This window comes from Capsicum annuum, chromosome 7 (assembly GCF_002878395.1).
Source record: "Capsicum annuum cultivar UCD-10X-F1 chromosome 7, UCD10Xv1.1, whole genome shotgun sequence".
Taxonomy (NCBI): domain Eukaryota; kingdom Viridiplantae; phylum Streptophyta; class Magnoliopsida; order Solanales; family Solanaceae; genus Capsicum; species Capsicum annuum.
This window is the reverse complement of record NC_061117.1, coordinates 29,763,952-29,782,687: the sequence shown is the minus strand read 5'-3', so window position 1 is coordinate 29,782,687 and position 18,736 is coordinate 29,763,952. Positions and strand designations below refer to the sequence as shown.

Genomic DNA, 18,736 nt, shown 5'->3' with positions numbered 1-18,736 from the left:
ATGCCAAGGCTCCCAAGTAAAATAAATTGAAACAGCGACGCAGAGCAAAATAACCAATCAAATCATGATAAACTCGTCCCAACTCCTAAGCACGATTGCGAACTTAAGGAAAAAGAAGCAGAAACTGAGATAAAGGATTCTTCTAGCAACTCCACACAGGCATTTACTTTTGTTCTCTTTATGAAGGCTCCCGACAAGCATTACTTTATCTTTAACCACACATCTAGAAGCAAGACAAGAAATCTGATTAACCTACAGAGCAATTATTCAAGAGTCTAGTACGCAAGCTGCTTCCTTCGCCAGCAGGATTGTATATTTCAATTTTTACTGAATTTTTATTTTTAACCTGGCAGAACAGATAAAAAAGATAATGAAACAGATAACAAGCTTGTTTGGACATACATATTTACTTCAACAAGGCGAAAGCTGCTATCAGCTCCAGCAATACATAACACAAGTGGATCATTCTTATCTAATCGCAAAGGCAACCAATCGAGCTCCAATACAAGAGTTCCAGGAAATTGAGGTTGTAAAAGTGAATTGGCTAAGGGATCAGGTGAGTCCTGCAAATGAGAAATGCAATATAGTTTAGAAGCAATTAGAACTGTGTGCAAGACTTTTAGATAACCTTTGAACAGCTAATTATTGAGGCTTTTGGTGAATCCCATGCAAAGAACTTGAGGGAAGGATAATGGAAAGTTCAGTTATCCAAGTTCTATGGATCTCACAAAGATAACACTACAGATTAGGAATCACACTACAAAATAAAGGAGCAATGGGATTTCTGATACTACTGGAAATATATACTCTTAATCAGCAAAGGAAAAATATATACTCTTAATCATCAAAAAAAACTACAAAGATTATGGATTCCTAAGAAAGGGAAAATCATACAAATTCCAAGTATGTTGATTTCCATAGAAGAGGACACAAGAGCACTCGGAATATTGACGCACATGCAAAGAAAGCAACAAGGGGAATTTCTCGCTTACCAGATCAAATACCGAGAATGTGTTATCATAAAACAAAACGGCAATACGTCCACGGCTACGGTCTCCAAGAACTACTGGTGAGAACTTGATTCTACGAATTCCTTCCCTATGGGTATTAAATGAGGAAGACTGACCAGTAGTAACATCCCACCAGCGTATGTTTCCTGACCTGTCCCCCATAACCTGCAGAATGGATGCATTACTGCCTACCTTGTTAACAAATAAGCAACCAGACAGAAAATGACACTTTGATGTAAAGAACACATGACATACCACATGAGGCAGGCGATAGGCCATTGCCGTCACCAAGCCCTCAGATGAAACAAATGACGAAGAAGGCCACTTTGGCCTGGAAAAATGGCGATAACGTTATGTGAGGCATAATAATAGTACAACTGATAGCAAAACAAAGAAATAGAAAGAGTAAGGTAATCTCTCTCTCTCTCTCTCTCCCGCCCTCTCACCCAAGCTACACTGCAAATTTTAGATGATCCAAGAAACTTGGCAGTTGGCATCATTACTTATCATTGAACCTAACAAAAATCAATAACAACAACAAACCCAGTGTATTCCCACCTAGTGGGGTCGGGGGGTAAGATGTACGCAGTCCATACCTCTACCTCTAAAGAAGTAGAAAGGCTGTTTCCGATAGACCCCCGGCTCAAGTCACGAGATACCACACAAACTCATAGTAAAGCACAGAACTAGATTACATAACATAAATACGGCACCCATAAGTATTAGAAAACAGAGGAAAGCACACAGATTCGTAATAAAACATGGAACACGGAATCATAACAAGAATAAAAACCCCCCCAAGTAATTCCCTACACTAGCGACCCAAACCGGCCCTAGTCTTCTGCCCTAATTCGCGTCCTCCAGACCTTCCTATTTAGGGTCATGTCCTCGGTGAGCTGTAACTGCTCCATGTCCCGCCTAATCACCTCACCCCAGTACTTCTTCGGCCTACCCCTACCCCGCCTAAAACCATCCAACGCTAGCCTCTCACACCTACGAACCGGAGCATCCATGCCCCTCCTCTTCACGTGTCCGAACCATCTCAATCGGGCTTCCCGCATCTTGCACTCCACTGGAGTCACACCAACCTTCTCCCGGATAGTCTCATTCCGAACTCTATCCCCTCTAGTCAGCTCACACATCCAGCGCAACATCCGCATTTCTGCCACCTTCATTTTTTGGATGTGGGAGTTCTTAACTGGCCAACACTCCGCTCCATACAACATGGCCGGACGGACTACCACCCTGTAGAATTTGCCTTTCAGCTTGGGCGGCACCTTCTTATCACACAACACCCCCGACGCGAGCTTCCACTTCATCCATCCCGCCCCAATACGGTGCGAGACATCCTCGTCAATCTCACTGTTACTCTGGATCACGGACCCGAGATACTTGAAACTATCCCTCTTACATACCTCCTGTAATTCCAGCTTCACTACTACCTCATTCTCCCGCCTCACGTCATTAAACTTGCATTCCACATACTCTGTCTTGCTTCTGCTCACCCTGAACCCTTTAGACTCAAGAGTTTGCCTCCACACCTCTAATTTGTCATTCACACCCCTTCGAGTCTCATCTATCAGAACTACATCGTCTGCAAAAAGCATACACCAAGGCACCTCCCCTTGAATACGCCGCGTCAACACATCCATCACCAACGCAAACAAAAAGGGACTAAGAGTAGATCCCTGATGCAATCCTGTCAAGACAGTGAAATGCTCTGAGTCTCCTCCCGCCGTCCTCACCTGAGTTTCCGCTCCATCATACATATCCTTAATTGCTCTGATATATGCCAGCGGTACTCCACTCACCTCCAAGCATCTCCAAAGCACCTCCCTGGGGACTTTGTCGTAAGCCTTCTCCAGGTCGATAAACACCATGTGCAGGTCCTTCTTCCTTTCCCTATACTGTTCCACCAACCTCCGCACCAGGTGAATTGCCTCCGTCGTCGAGCGGCCAGGCATAAATCCAAACTGGTTTTCCGAAATAGACACTATCCGTCTCAGCCTCACCTCGACCACTCTCTCCCAAATCTTCATAGAGTGACTCAATAACTTAATCCCCCTATAGTTATTGCAACTCTGGATGTCACCCTTATTCTTATAGAGAGGGATCATGGTACTCCACCTCCAAGCCTCGGGCATCTTTGCCGTCTTAAAGATTTCATTAAACAATCCAGTCAACCACCTTACACCAGCCTCTCCAACGAACTTCCAAAACTCCACCGGTATCTCGTCTGGCCCCGTCGCCCTACCCCTTCGCATCCTGCGAACAGCCTCTCTAACCTCTTCTACCTTAAAACGTCTACAATAGCTAAAATCCCGACACTCCTCTGAGTACTCCAGTTCCCCTAACACAATAGCTCTATCCCCTTCGTCATTCAAGAGCCTATAAAAGTACGACTGCCATGAATACAGCATTTTTCTTTTTTGTTAGATGATACACAGAGACACATAAAAAGAGACCACTGATAATCTAAAACCTTGCACTCTCTGCAACAGAATCTCATAACAGAAGACCAGAAATTTGCAATACAATTGTACAAACATTATGAAGTACTATTTTCTGTTACCAAGTCATAAAAGCTTCAAAACGGAGCTCAGAACTCAAGGAAGACCATACATATACGGAAAGTATCTAATCAATGGCATTGATTGCTAATAGGCCACAAGAAAACACATTAAATTTTTGTTATATAATCAGCCGGTTCCAGTGTTATCGATGGTGAGAGCCATGTCGCCAATGGCGAGGCGCCATATGCCTTTCGTGGCGATGCGACCTGTGAAAGGCGACACCAAGACGAGAATGGCGACATGGTGACGAGGCGAGACGCTAAAAGCGACACATTTTTATTTTTTTAAAAAAAATTTAGGGTTTTAAAGATAAAAGATAATTTTAGGGCTTTTATTTTCATTTGCTTTGACTGCTACCACAGAGAGGCGACTGCGACTGCGACTGTGAGTGATTCCGGTGACTACGGCAGGCGGTGACTGGTAAGTCGTTTCTCTGTTTCTTTTTTTTCTTTTTCTACTTTCTTCTTATTTTCTCCACTGGTCAGTCGTTATTCATAGTCTACTGATTTCTACTTGATTTTTTTCTTCTTCAACTTCTTTCACTGATTACAGCTTACAGAGGACATGACCCTTGACAGGAAGGTGTGGAAGACGCGGATTAGGGTAGAGGGTTAGGGGGTGGGAGTGCGAAGGTAGTAATAGGGGAGTGCTCCTTTGGGTCTGGAGTTTCTGGTTCGTAGTGTTGTGGCTGTAGTTTGGGGCTAGTGGTGTTGGCATTTTTGCATCCCGTACTAGTTTATTATGCACTTATCTTTTGTGTTTGTTATACGGTTAGTTTGTTTTGTGTAGCATACTAGTTTATATGCTCCTACTTTTTGTATTTGTTATACTGTTATTGGTCTTAAGCCGGGACTCTACCGGAAACAACCTCTTTACTTCTCTTGAGGTAGTGGTATGGTCTGCGTACACTCTACCCTCCCCAGACCCCACTAAGTGGGAATACACTGGGTATGTTGTTGTTGTTGCTGTTGTTTTTTTTCTTCTTCTTCTTCCATTGTCTTTTTCACAAAGAGCAAAAAATAGTATCTACTATCTATTTTTAGTTTTTCCACAACAACATACCCAGTGTATTCCCACAAAGTGGGGTCTAGGAAGGGGGGAGTGTACGTAAACCATAGCACTACCTCTGTAGAGAGGTTGTTTCCGATAGACCCCCGACTTAGGACCAATAGCAGTATAACAAACCCAAAACAAATGCATATAAACTAGTACAATCTGCAAAATAAACTAACACCACTAACCATACGATAATCCTACATCCACAAGATAATATTAAAAACTACCTATTCGAAACCATACACAACATTCAACACCACGAACAAGAAACTTCAAACACCAATAAAGAACGCCCCCTATTGTTACCGACGCACTCTCACCCCCTAACCCTCTACCCTAATCCGCATCCTCCACACCTTCCTATCAAGGGTCATGTCCTCTGTAAGTTGTAACTGCTCCATATCATGCCTAATCACCTCCCTCCAATATATCTTCAGCCTACCTCTACCTCGCCTAAAACCATCCATAGCTAGTGTCTCACACCTCCGCATTGGAGCATCAGAGCCCCTCCTCATCGCATGCCCGAACCAACGTAGCCTTACTTCTCGCATCTTGTCCTCCACCGAGGCCACTCCCACCTTCTCCCGAATAATCTCATTCCTTACCATATCTTTCCTGGTATGGCCACACATCCATCGCAACATCTTCATCTCCGCCACCTTCAACTTTTGGATGTGGGAGTTTTTAATTGGCCAACACCCCACTCCATACAACATAGCCGGCCGAACCGCCACTCTGTAGAACTTCCCTTTAACCTCTGGGGGCACCTTCTTATCACATAAAACTCCCAAAGAGAGCCTCCATTTCAACCGCCCTTCCCTAATATGATGAGTGACATCCTCGTCAATCTCATTATCGCCCTGAATCATAGACCCCACATACTTGAAACTCTCCCTCTTCTGGATGGCCTGAGAGTCTAGCTTCACAACCACGTCAGCCTCCTACAACACATCACTAAACTTACACTCCAAGTACTCCGTCTTGGTCCTACTTAACTGAAACCCTTTAGACTCAAGGGTCTATCTCCAAATCTCCAACTTATCATTAACTCCTCGAATCTTATCGATCAGTACCACATCATCAACAAATAACATACACCAAGGCACCTCCCCTTGAAATATTTTTAGTTTTTGACTTGAAATATTTGCTAATATATTATTGCTATTGTGATTTTGATTACTTATATCTGCAATTAAATATTTTAATTTTTAGGTATTAATTGTCGCCGCACTTCCAAAAAGCAACCCCCTCGCTGGCTCATCTCGCCGCATGGCGAGGCAGAGCCTTGTCGCCTTCCGCCATCCAAAACACCGGCCTGTTTATAGCATATAGGGGGTCAGAAATGTCCACTTAGCAGCTGACTACTTGTAGCTTAAGCAGACTACAAAGACACTGCATACTTTGATCAGTAAAAGAACTTTTGCAGTATATTTAAAATTGAATTATGGAAAGATTTAATAGATTTCGACAACTTGAATGACAAATAATACACACACAGTAATATATATATAGAAGGAACAAAGAGAACTAATCTAAAGTTCATCTCTTTGGCCAAATCCATATTGATCCATAATGTTCAATCACTAAATCTAAATATTCACTAAGCATAGGACAAGAATTGACTTGAACAGTTGGACCACTAAATACTAACTAATTGACCGCTGTTTTATTAACAGTAGAAGAAAATACCTGAAGTCACGGATCCTTCGACCATGAACCTCAAAAACTCCAAGTGCACCATTGACTAGTGCAAAAGAGAAACTTTCTGAAAATTCATCTTGAGATCCATCTGTCCCAGCTCCTTCTGCAGTCAAAATTTACTCCTTGAGTATTAGCATTCACTCAACAGATCATAGAAGATATCATTTTGTAAGTCAGATAAGGAAATATATATAATTAAGTAATGCGTGAAAAATCAAGTAAACTGAGCTCACTAGCATCTGCTGCAGCTGCTTCTTTTGTTGGGGAGGATGTCTCTGCTGATGGTATGGCAGGACGATCTTTAGGCAATGGCCGTGGTACTGTTGGAAGGGTCCATTCTAGCACAGTGAACGGGAGAGCTAGTGATCTAAGCTGCATTGAAAAATATATAATACAATAAACGCTGAAAAGTAAAGAATAAAGAATGCAATGGCAGATAAACACCAACCAGGCAGACAAAAAAATGTTATATTTCTAACTAAACTTCAATTATATTACTCCGTTTAAAAAACAATGACCTACTTTCCTTTTTAGTCTATATATATCAAGAACAATGACCCTTTCCTTTTTTGACAACACTTCAATTCCAATTTTCCATGTGACATGTTTAAGACCACAAGATTAAGGGGTATTTTAGTAAATTTTACATAACTTTAATTTAAGACCACAAGAATCAAAAGTCTTCTTTATTTTCTTGAACTCCATGTCAAGTCAAAAGAGGTCTTTGTTTTGAAACGGTGGGAGTACTCAGCTATTTCAGGAGTACTGGTGACACTAGGGTAGCTAAAAGCATGCAGTCATCATTTCCACGAGGTAGTTGGCAATCCAGTTAGATCCAAATCAATATGTTTGTGAGAAATATAAGAGAAAAATATTATTGAATTGTTGTTACTACATTATTACATTGAAGCCCTATTTATAGACAATACATTCCAATCCTTTTCCTAATAGGACACTACATTACAATCCTTTTCCAAGTAGGATTTTATATGTTATTCCTATTCCTACTCATATTCTAACACTCCCCCTCAAGCTGGTGCATAGAATACATATATACCAAGCTTGTTATGGACGCAACTAATATGAGAATCGGTGAGGGACTTGGTGAAGATATCTGCAAGAAAACTGATAAGGACTGGACGTCTGGGAAACCTCAATTGAAACGGAACAAACTGAAAAAATAATCTGAAAAGTAGTAAATATTGCCATAAAGTCGATGTGTCGCTGAAAAATTGCCGAAAACTGGTATAAAATATACGGGTCATCTCGAAATCAAGAGACAAGTGGATCTTGAACATGAAAGTCACCGGAAACTTAACCAAAACATGCTCACCTGCCAGATTATTAGATTTGATGGTTGAAAAGTGACTACAATCTGAGGAAAAAAAAAAGTATAAGGGTAGGGTCGGAATGATGACACGACCCTACCGAAAAAGAGAAATATGTGTAGGGTTGGAATGATAGCACGACCCTATTGAGAAATAGAAATTATATGAGTAGGGTCGGAATGACAGCACGATCCTACTGAAAAAGATCTGAGGAGTCACCGAAAAGACATATGGAACTATGTAAATTAAATCTGAGGAGTTACCAGAAAGATGCATGGTGCTATGCAACTCAGATATAAGACAGTAGTCCGGAAAGATGCACGGTGCTACGCAAATCAGATATGATAAAATAGTCACCGAAAAGAAGTACGGTGCTGAGAAAAATAGATATGAAAAAGTAGTCACCGAAAAGATGTATGGTGCTACGTAAAGATATGAGAAAATAGTCACTACAAAGATACACAGTGAGCCAGTAACCCACTTTTGCTAACATAATCATTGGCCAGACGGGCGGCATATATGGATTATAGCCGCCCGCCGACAGCGGAAACTCTTTGATTATTTACCAAGATCGTGGAAGCTCTGATGTCATGTTAGAAAATATAAGAGAAAAATATTATTGAATTGTTGTTACTATATTATTACATTGAGACCCTATTTATAGACAATACATTCCAATCCTTTTCCTAATAGAACACTACATTACAATCCTTTTCTAAGTAGGATTTTATATGTTATTCCTATTCCTACTCATATTCTAACAATGTTGAACAAGTCTTTACAAGTAACTCGTTGTGTTTAGATGCAGAAACAACACATGACTAAGCAAGGGACTGACACTAAATTGCATGATCAGCAAATCCTAAATAGCAAAGCATTCAAATCCACGTTTCAAAACCTAATAAAAATGCATCATTTTTTATTTGTTCAAATCCACATATCAAAACCTAATACAAATGCATTATTTTTTAAAAAGGAGCATCTTCTCAAAAGCCTAACTGCCCAAGTGTAACGAAGGTTTGGGGCATGAGGTGAGAAAAGCTGTTCTTTTCATAGCTAATCTCGATATTAGTTTCCCAAAGTTTTTCTTTACCACTAATTTATTGAAAATTTTGATTGAACCACAACATTCACAGTGTAATCCCACAAGTGTTTGAGAAGGGTGGTGTATATGCAGCCTTTCCCTACCTTGCGAGGGTAGAGAGATTATTTCTGATAGACTCTCGGCTAAAATAAAACATATCAAAATCAGGTATGAAAAGGAAATACAATAGTGAAGAAACCATGCCGAAGATAATGGGATAAAGAACAATAGCAACAACAAATAATACGGTAATTGGCGAAATAACAGGTAAATAATAAAATAAAAAAAGAAGATAGTAGGAGAGTAATAATAATAATATTGATAAGAGAAACTAGACAATGCTCGACTACCTATTAACCTTTTATCGCCATCCTTGCCCTTCATATCCTCCTAGCTAGGGTGAGGTCCTTAATAAGTTACAAGTGTGTCGTGTCATGTCATGTCTAATCACATCTCCCCAATACTTCTTCCACATGCCTCTACCTCTGCTCAAATCCACCATAAACAATCTCCCACACCTCCCCATTGGGGCATCTGTGCATCTTCTCTTTGCATGCTCGAACCATCTCAGTCTCACTTCCTTCATTTTGTCCTATCACAGAGTCATTCCCATCTTATTTCAAATATCTTCGTTGCTAATCCTATCTCTCCTAGTATGCCCACACAACATCCTCATTTTTGCTACTTTCATCTTCTGGACATGCAATTTGTTGACTGGCCAATACTTTACCCCATAAAATATAGTCTAGAACCACTTTATAAGACACACCTTTTAAATCTTGTTGGCATATTCTTATCACACAAGACACCAAATGCAAGTCTTTATTTCATCCAGCCTACATCAATACAATGTATAATGACATCGTCAATCTCCCCATTTCCGTGGATAAGTGATCCAAGATACATAAAACCTCCTCTCTTGGATATGACTTGTGTATCAGTCCTAACTTCCACCTCTGCCTCATCACTGGATTTACGCCCCAAGTTCTCTATCTTAGTTCTGATCAACCTGAACCCTTTCGACTCCAGGATCTGTCTCTAAACCTCCAGGCTATACTTAACTCTGTTGCGTGACTCGACAATTCAATACTGCGTCATCTGTGTATAGCATACACGATGGCACCTCACTTGGATATGTCGCATTGGTTTATCCATCACCAAAGAAAATATAAACAAACTAAAAACCAACCGCTTATGCAACTCATCACAGTTGGAAAGTTCTCTGAATCTCCTCCCACTGTACTCACTCGGGTCTTAGCTCCATCATAAATGTCCTTAATCGCCTTAATGTCCTTAATGTAATCTACAGATACACTTTTAGCCTCCAGACATCTCCATGGAACCCTCTGCGGGACTTTGTCTTGTGCTTTTCTTAGGTCAGTGAACACCTTATGTAAGTCTTTCTACCTCTCACTATATTGCTACACCAATCTCCTAACGTGATGGATGGCTTATGTAGTTGACATCCTGGCATGAATCCAAATTGGTTCTTGGTAATAGATACACCCCTCCTCACTCTCATCTCCACCACCCTCTCCCAAATTTGAAATGAACTAACTGTTTTTTTTACTATTACTGTCAATTCCAGTACATGTACATGTTGTTAGTCCACTCTCTTGGTTGCATGTACATGTTAGTCCACTCTCTTGGTTCTTAGCAGTAGATCTATGTAACCTAATAAATTCCATTTTCAGCGAAGAAAATTGTCTCAAAAGACCTATAGTCTCTTGCAATCCACATAAACTTAGTGTATAATAGAGCACATGGGATGAAAAGATCTATATAGGTGACATCAATTAGCGGCGATTAATGCTTAGTTCACTAAGAGATTATCACTCTAGTTTGAGATTTGTAATTTGGATGTCAGTAGTAGATGTAAAGAATGGATCTTGGGCCTAACTCAACCTCAAAAGCTAGCTCATAAGGGGAGGACTGTCCAAGTCCATATAAGGAGACCAATTACCCATCTATTTTCCGATGTGGGATACTTAACACTCCCCCACATGCCCAAGCCTCATTAATTGGAGCGTGGACAATATAATATGGGGGCCCAACATCGATGAACAAAGATTTGGGATGAGTCTGACTCTGATACCATGTAAAGAATGGATTTTGGCCTAACTCAACCTCAAAAGCTAGCTCATGAAGGGAAGATTGTCCAAGTCCATATAAGGAGACCAATTACCCATCCCTTTTTTGATGTGGGATACTTAACAGTAGTGAACTTAAATATTCAGATAATGCATGGCTACCACAGTCCAATAGGGTGACATGATCAATGTGGATTCATATTGTCAACCATAACTCGTCTGGAATTAAGGTGTAATTCATCTTTCTATTGTTGAAGTGTGTGATTATATCATATAAAAACTTAAGCTTTAATAGAGAACAAACTTTTAATTTTTATATTATATTCTCAACACACCCCCTCACATGCCGATCTAATTTTTTTCAAGGCCCAGGCACATGAAAGTTCTTTTTGATAATGGATGGTGTTGAGATGACTGTGGATCTCAACACCATCCATTATTAAAAAGAACTTTCACGTGCCTGGGCCTTGAAAAAAATTAGACCGGCATATGAGGGAGTGTGTTGAGAATATAATATAAATGTGGATTCATATTGTTAACCATAACTTGTCTGGGATTAAGGTGTAGTTATTTATCTTTCTTATTATTGAAGTATGTGATTATCTAATATAAAAACTTGAAGCTATAACAGAGAACTAACTTTTATTCTTTTAATTATATTCACAACACATCCCTCACGTCCCGATCTAATTCTTTTTCATGTCCCAAGCACATGAAAGTTCTTTTTGATAATGGGTGGTGTTGAGATTCGATGTCAATTGTCAAAACTTCTGCCGACTCTGATACCAAGTTAAATAAATTGAACTTGAGTTAAACTCAACCTCAAAAGCTAGTTCAAGAGGTGAGGATTGCACAAAATCGTATGAGATAATTTGCCTGCAACCCACTAACTTAGGACTTTAATACTCCCTCTCACACCCTGGACCGAAGATTTAGGGAGTTCACAATATATGATGAGGGCCCAACATTGGGTGAAACAAGACTTGGGTGGATCTCGCTCTGATACAATATTGAAAAACAAAGAGATTGGGTCTAACACAACCCCAAAAGCTAGCTCATGAGGGGAGGATTGCCCAAGATCAATAATGTTGAGACAAATTTATCTCCCAACCATCGATGTAACTCAATAAACACACACACACACCTGTGATTCGATTTAGAGTGTGGATAATATAAGATAGGGGCCAATATTGGCTGAAATAAGACTTGGGTGTCTTGGCTCAGATACCTTTTTTGAAATGTATGACCATCTTCATCTAAAAGCTTAAGGTTTTATAAGGAGCACACTTTTGTATTCTAATTTATATTCTCAACAACTACCAAAATTTAAGATGGTTGATCATTCTGGTAGAATTGGCCCAGAGATAATAATCACCCACAAAGTCCTACATCCTAAATCAACCAAGTACCTAAAAGATTCTTTATTAATAGAGTCTACGATAAACAACACATATCTTAATCCAAAAAGATGTTCTTTTAAGTTTCAAGTAAAGTTTCATCATGCAAGAACTTCACCTCTTACCTACCGAAAAGAGAACGGAAAACAAATCCATTTTTCTCTTCCTTTTTCAGTGAAAGGTGGGAAGTAACTATCACGCGAAGTTGTGGCTTAGCGGTCAATGAAGTTAGTGAAAACCTTGGATGTTAGAGTTCCAACTCTCAGCAAAGACGAAAAAAAGCACTCAATGATCTCTTCCCATCTGCCTAGACCTTGGTGGAAGCATTACATACCTGTGTGTTGTGGGTTGGCAACACGTACTTGGAGGAATAGTCAAGTTGCGCTTTTGCTAACCAAATACCATTGTTATGAAAGAAAAGAGCAGGGAAGTAACTATATTTCTCTATGAGCAACTTCAGAGAACTTAGATCCACCGTCAAATAAAATATTACACCTTAATCTCATTAAGTGGGTCAACTTACAATCGACATCCACGATACATTTATTTTTTGAAATGGATCCACAACACCTTCATTAATTCCAAAAATGCTATCTCAAGAGCCAAACCATTGATTGCAACAACCTGGAACCACATTTTACTAAACATGAATCATGGCGAGAACAAGATAAAGAACATATTTACCATGATTGGTGTCTTAGTCATAGCCCAAACTTCTACTGGTGCATCACGAAACAAAATCAATAGGTACCTACACAACAGAAACCACTTTTAGGCTTGAAAGATTAGGGAACATCAAAGACTTTTATCAGCTGAATGACAGATATGATAAAAAAGTTCATAGAATAAGATGTGGAGCAAAGGGAAAACAGAAGGTGAGTCGGCAACATTTTTTGGAACAAAGTAAATCATTAGCTAGAAATAATCACTCATATATCACAGGTATGTAGAAAGCAAAAAGGAAATCAGTACCCATCTGGTATATAATCTAAATAGAGTCAAACAAGACTTCCCTTAGAATTTCCTTTCCCAAGCAGTTAATGCTGCACTTAATCTTTTCAATGCTCTAAATGGGTTTAGGAATGAAAGAAGAGGGTCAGACATGGAGCAAGCCTGGAAAAAACCCCCTAAACCCTCCACTTGAATGTTTATCTTTACAAACGATGCAAACGATTACCAATAAACAATGCAGAGGAAGTGATACATGGGCTCAAAGCTGTAATTTGACAAGAAGTTGCAAAAAAGCAAAGAAAAAGAATGAGCTTGTATTAAAACAATTTGACGTGCATAAGCAATGGAGAAATAAAACTACGTGGGGAGCAAGAAGAGACTAACATATTTGTCTCTCTATATTTCTTTTCCAGAAAATGCGTTTTATTTATAATCACGAATTCCATGTTTCATAAGTCAATAACACTAATATATTTAAATTAATGGGTTGACATCGGAGATCCCATAACATTTAAAATCAATGTCACATTATATTTTCTACTATCAAATAGAATGTTCACAATAACAAACATAGTCCATATAAATCCAAACTCAAAATTCATGAAAATGCTTTGGAGCTTGGCCAAATAAAATTTGAAGATTTCCATTCCCTAGCACATGCAAGCCTCTTATAAATGAAATAGTAGAATCCTTTAGCAAAGCTTAACTACTCCTGGTCATTAAGAGTAAAGATCTTGCTAACACTCTGTGACAAGAAAAACCAAAACAATTCATCTTTTCATGCATACAGTATTGACAGGTTGACAAATGAACCTGCCAGAAGATGAAGCCCTTAAAGCTCTAATGGGTGCTCTCTCTGGTTTCTGTAGAACTCGAAATGGTCGATTGAGTCCACTTCGAAGACATGTGACAACGAGCCTATTGATGTAGCCACCTGCTTTTTCTGTACCCTGAAGTCCAAAATGAAGATTCTGTATGACGGCAGTCCTTTTTAAGTTGAAACTAGTGAATTTGCCTATATAGCACGCAGTTGCAAAGGATAACTTAATTAATGAAATGGTCCCTTTAAATACTCAAATCTTCACATGACACAAAAAGAACCAAGTTTTTTCGAAAAATAAAAAATTATCTTTAATTTTTCTTTAAAGATAATCTAAACATACAAGTTTATAACTTCAACACAACAGTCATTTGCATAACTTAAACTTTCAAATACTAAACCAAAAGTCAAGTCAAAACATAACCTTAAGTGAAAACAAAAAGTAGGCACAGCAGCACAACATCACAGCAACAAAATCCAAAAGCAGAAGTGCTGAAACAGCTCTTGCATTCAAAAACAAAAGGTTTTCACAACAATTGAACTACAAAGAAAACCAGCCATAAAATATTACACTACAAAATTTTAGCAATTTTAGTAGGCAGATATCAATATCAATATTAATTTCAACCAAAATATGTATTGATACAACAAAATTTAAACAATATAAATGCCAAAAACAACTCTTAGGTCAGCTCCAGGGCTTGGGTCTAGTGATAAGGTCACAATGCATGATGTGTGGGATCAATGTACGTAACAACTCTTAGGTCAGCTCCAGGGCTTGGGTCTAGTGATAAGGTCACAATGCATGATGTGTGGGATCAATGTACGTCAAGGTTTGAACCGTACCACTGACAAAAGCATGGTATTTAAGTGAGATGTGTAGAGGTGAACTTATTATCTACCAAGTCTCAAACCGTGCACCACTTAGCCCTCGAAAATTTCTTGGTATCAAAAAAGAAACTCTTACTTCAGCACTCAGCTATATTTAGAATATAAAATTAACCTGTACAGTTTCTTAGTAGCACTTTTGGAACAAGTTGGACACATAAATTTACCCTTTTACTCCCTTCTCGATAGTCATCTGTCTTTTGAAACAAGTGTAGACACAAGTGTCACCTGCCTATTAGATGGGAAGGGAAAATGGGGGAAATCTGAAAAAATAAATAAATAGAATCATATCTTAGGATAGGTGCCATAATGCCTCTCTATAGACCATGATTATGTATGCAACAGAAAAAGAATATGCAATGGAAGATTCCTCAGTGATGGAAATCTAAGAGACAGTCAACAGATAGAGAAGATGCAAGCATTAGGTTTATCCTCCGTTGTATATGTTTGTCACCTGTGAGTACGAGAAAGAAACCAGTCGGGAATTGCCAAGCCACCTTAATCCCCTGACAACACTGTTATGGACTGCAAAGCTAACACTGACAGCATTGGCAGAGACGTCAATCACATCTACTGTACCATTTTGAGTTCCCACAGCAACAAGCGGAACAGCAACAGCTGGAGAGTTTCCTCCACCTTCACGATTGTAAGCTATTTAGTGGCAAAACCAGCAGCACCACGTCCAAAATCTTGACAAATATTGTACAATAAAAACAAAAGTAGCAGTCCACAAATAAACTTACGTCCCAAAGTAGCAGTCAAAGAAGGGGAAGGTACGGCCAGCATAGTCACCGCTGAAGAAAGAAGATGAAGCTGCCCAACTAGACTAACCTGCAGTCAATAAACTGACATTCAGCTATCAGGGAAAAATCTTAAAATTCTAAGACAAAGGAAGGCATTAAATTATTTATAATTTCCCAAGAGCCCATAATGATATGCTTCCTTCGTTTTCATGTCACCCAATGAAATGAGACCCTCCTCCCAGAAAGAATGACCAGAATAGACATTTTCTCCACTATTTATCCAGGTATATCACAAAAAGGTATACCTTACAAAGCTATCAATTAACTACAAAAGAAGGAATAAAACCAACTCCTTTTGTTGGCACACAAACCCTATAAAAAGCTCACACAACTCAAAAGTCTCAAGTAACTGAGGACACCAAGTCTTGAATTATATAATACTATTGTGCATTACTATAATGAGTTGCTTCGTTTAACCCTAGTATGCAATCATTAAGTCCAATATATTTACCCGTAAGTTGACTGCACCTTTTCATGAAGCAAAAAAAAAGTATTGGAGGATGTCCAAGTACCATCTTTAGCGACATTCTTCCTATGATTTAATTGCTCCACACCATTGATGTGAACTAAGATCTTGCCTTTGATGAGAAAGCAATTAATATAAGTTGTTCCTCCATCCTTCCAATCGTGATAATGGAAACACTTTTTGTTGCTTATGTTCATGAACATAGATGAAGGAAACAGAGAAATGGAAATTTTACAATATCTCGTCAAGACACTGGGTATAAATTGCATTCTTTCAAGTACAAGCAGGTCTGTTTCATTGACAACAATAACTATCAGAAAATACAGGCAGAAATAACAATGGGATTATAGGTAATCCCTGAATTCACACATTATAAGACTTCCTCAATTCAAATAGGAGTGGAACATGTTTGTACATGAACAGTGGTTTTTGCCTTTAAACTGGCACACCCATGCTGTATACACACAAGAACTTTTTTCTCTGTCTTTTCTTTACTTCTGAGTGTAACGGAACCTTCGTAAAATCAGAATCCTCTTTTTTAGTTTTATCTGCTTCTTCTTTCTATATCTTTTGATTGTTAAATGTAATTTATATAATAACCAGCAACAAGAGATTGCAATGAGGTAAATACAACGAAAGTAAAATTACATTCCTTTTGTAGTTATCAAGATTTAATCTTTGTGTGTGTGAGGGGGGTTGCTCTCAAACTAGTGATGCCAGTATAATCCAACATGATATGCAACATCCTTTTATTACCAAAGCTACACATGTCGAACCAACCTTGAAGGACACTTCATCCAGGCCTGTAGTGGATTTTGACAGACAGGTCCTGCTGCTATTTGCATCATTTGACAGTGGAGCTGAGCTTATCTCAGAGCTGTGACCAATGATCTCTGAAGGAACAGTCTTACAGGCTTCTGCAACAATATCTGGATTTGTCATGTCCTCCTGAATATCTACAGATCCTTCAGCAATCAGGAGCCATTTCCATACTTTCCCATCATCAGAAATGGAGATCAAGCGTGTCTTAGATAAAACAAGAGATTCATCACAAAAATCAAATGGATTATCAAAATCCACATCGACTGAGTGATGTGCATCGGAATATAGCTTGCCAATAGCTTGAAGGGCAGCATCTGAATGGGAGATTACGGCTGCAAGAATTGAAGGCGAAGGAACAGATGTGCCTATTGCGGGCATCATTTCTTCCATCGCACACATCGTGTGTACTTGCTCTCCGCTGTGACAACATGCAGATTATTATCCCTTTGAACTACCACATATACAGGAATTTGGTATGTGCAAGGTGATAAAAACAGGAATATCAGAGTTTCAGCACACAGTCATACAGAAACAAGGACAAAGAGAACATTTATAAGGGTAAAGAAAAATTAAACATTAGAGTAATGAAGAAGAGCATTGCAGGTGAGTGGCTGCAAGAGTTGGTGAATTCAGTTAAAGGCAACTTTTATCTTGATATCAGAAATCCAAATAGCTTCTGAGTTAATTCATGGAAACCATTAAGAAACACTACAATCTGTACTACATACAATGCCATGACACCTACAAATCAATCCAGCTATGAACTGATTGAACCCAGACTTAATCAGTTTGCAAAGTTAGTTCAAGAATATTAATGTTAGATTAATAGTTCCCTCTTCTGAGATGCTTGCAAATCAATTAGTATCAATCAACTAAACCTTATCTCGGAAGTCGGAAATGATTGAGATCGACTATATGAATCTCTATGTCCACTTTATCCAGGCACCATTTATTTCGAGACGGAATAACGTCCTTTAAGGAAAATTAGGTGTTATCCAAAGTTAAGAGGTTCTTCAAGTCTCACTCTTCTATACACTGAGTTACAAGTCTAACTAGATCAAAATGATTTCCAGCTAACACCTCGCAAACTGTGAACTTAGGGGTTTTTTGATAGGGTGCATAAAAATAGTGCAAAATATGATGTATTAGTGATGCTAGTATTAATTATACTTGCATTAGTTAAGCTAAGACTTTCTTATGCAGTGTTTGGTTTGGTCATTGGTGTATTAAAGATAACATGCATTGCATAATTTTTGTAAAAAAAGGGTATTTATTTACAAAAAATACCCTCTACAAATATAGTGGAAAAGATTTTGAGGGGCATTTGTGTCTTTCTTTCTTTTTTTGATCAGGTAAATGTATTCTCATACATAAACATGGCCAAAAAGCTGGCCGTATACAAGGGGTATACCAAAAGGAAACGAATCTACAATAATAAATGATTCTCTACAAACTCCACCCAATCTCCTAATACAACTTGGAATTCTATGGGTGCACCAAAAGAAAACAAGGGACCGGAGGCTACTCCTCAACTGAGAAAAGCTAAATTCTACCCCCTCAAAAGCTCTCCTATTTGTCTCTCCTAACACCACCCACATTAACGAGAGTGGAACCACGTTCCAAGCCTTGCGTCTTCTCCTCCTTCTCCCTCTCTTCCAACTAACCATCAATTCTTTCACAGTTCTTGACATTGCCCATGAAGTGTCAAACCACCTAAGCATATCCCACCATAACCTTATGGTAATAT

The 18,736-nt window shown here is 38.9% G+C and overlaps 1 protein-coding gene across 2 annotated transcripts in view; it reads right to left on the bottom strand.

Annotated features, from left to right (window-relative positions):
* The window catches only part of LOC107877751 (WD repeat-containing protein 11), a 28,481-nt gene that overhangs the window by 7,413 nt on the left and 2,332 nt on the right, over nt 1-18,736 (bottom strand). For both annotated transcript variants that reach the window (XM_016724456.2, XM_016724454.2), the window contains exons 2-11: nt 16,948-17,407; nt 15,642-15,729; nt 15,353-15,534; nt 14,004-14,140; nt 12,924-12,990; nt 6,574-6,712; nt 6,329-6,443; nt 1,266-1,341; nt 993-1,175; nt 403-563 (exon numbers count right to left, since the gene is read on the bottom strand). In XM_016724456.2, the coding sequence (XP_016579942.1) occupies nt 403-563; nt 993-1,175; nt 1,266-1,341; nt 6,329-6,443; nt 6,574-6,712; nt 12,924-12,990; nt 14,004-14,140; nt 15,353-15,534; nt 15,642-15,729; nt 16,948-17,407 (1,608 nt within the window). The remainder of the gene's footprint in view (nt 1-402; nt 564-992; nt 1,176-1,265; nt 1,342-6,328; nt 6,444-6,573; nt 6,713-12,923; nt 12,991-14,003; nt 14,141-15,352; nt 15,535-15,641; nt 15,730-16,947; nt 17,408-18,736) is intronic.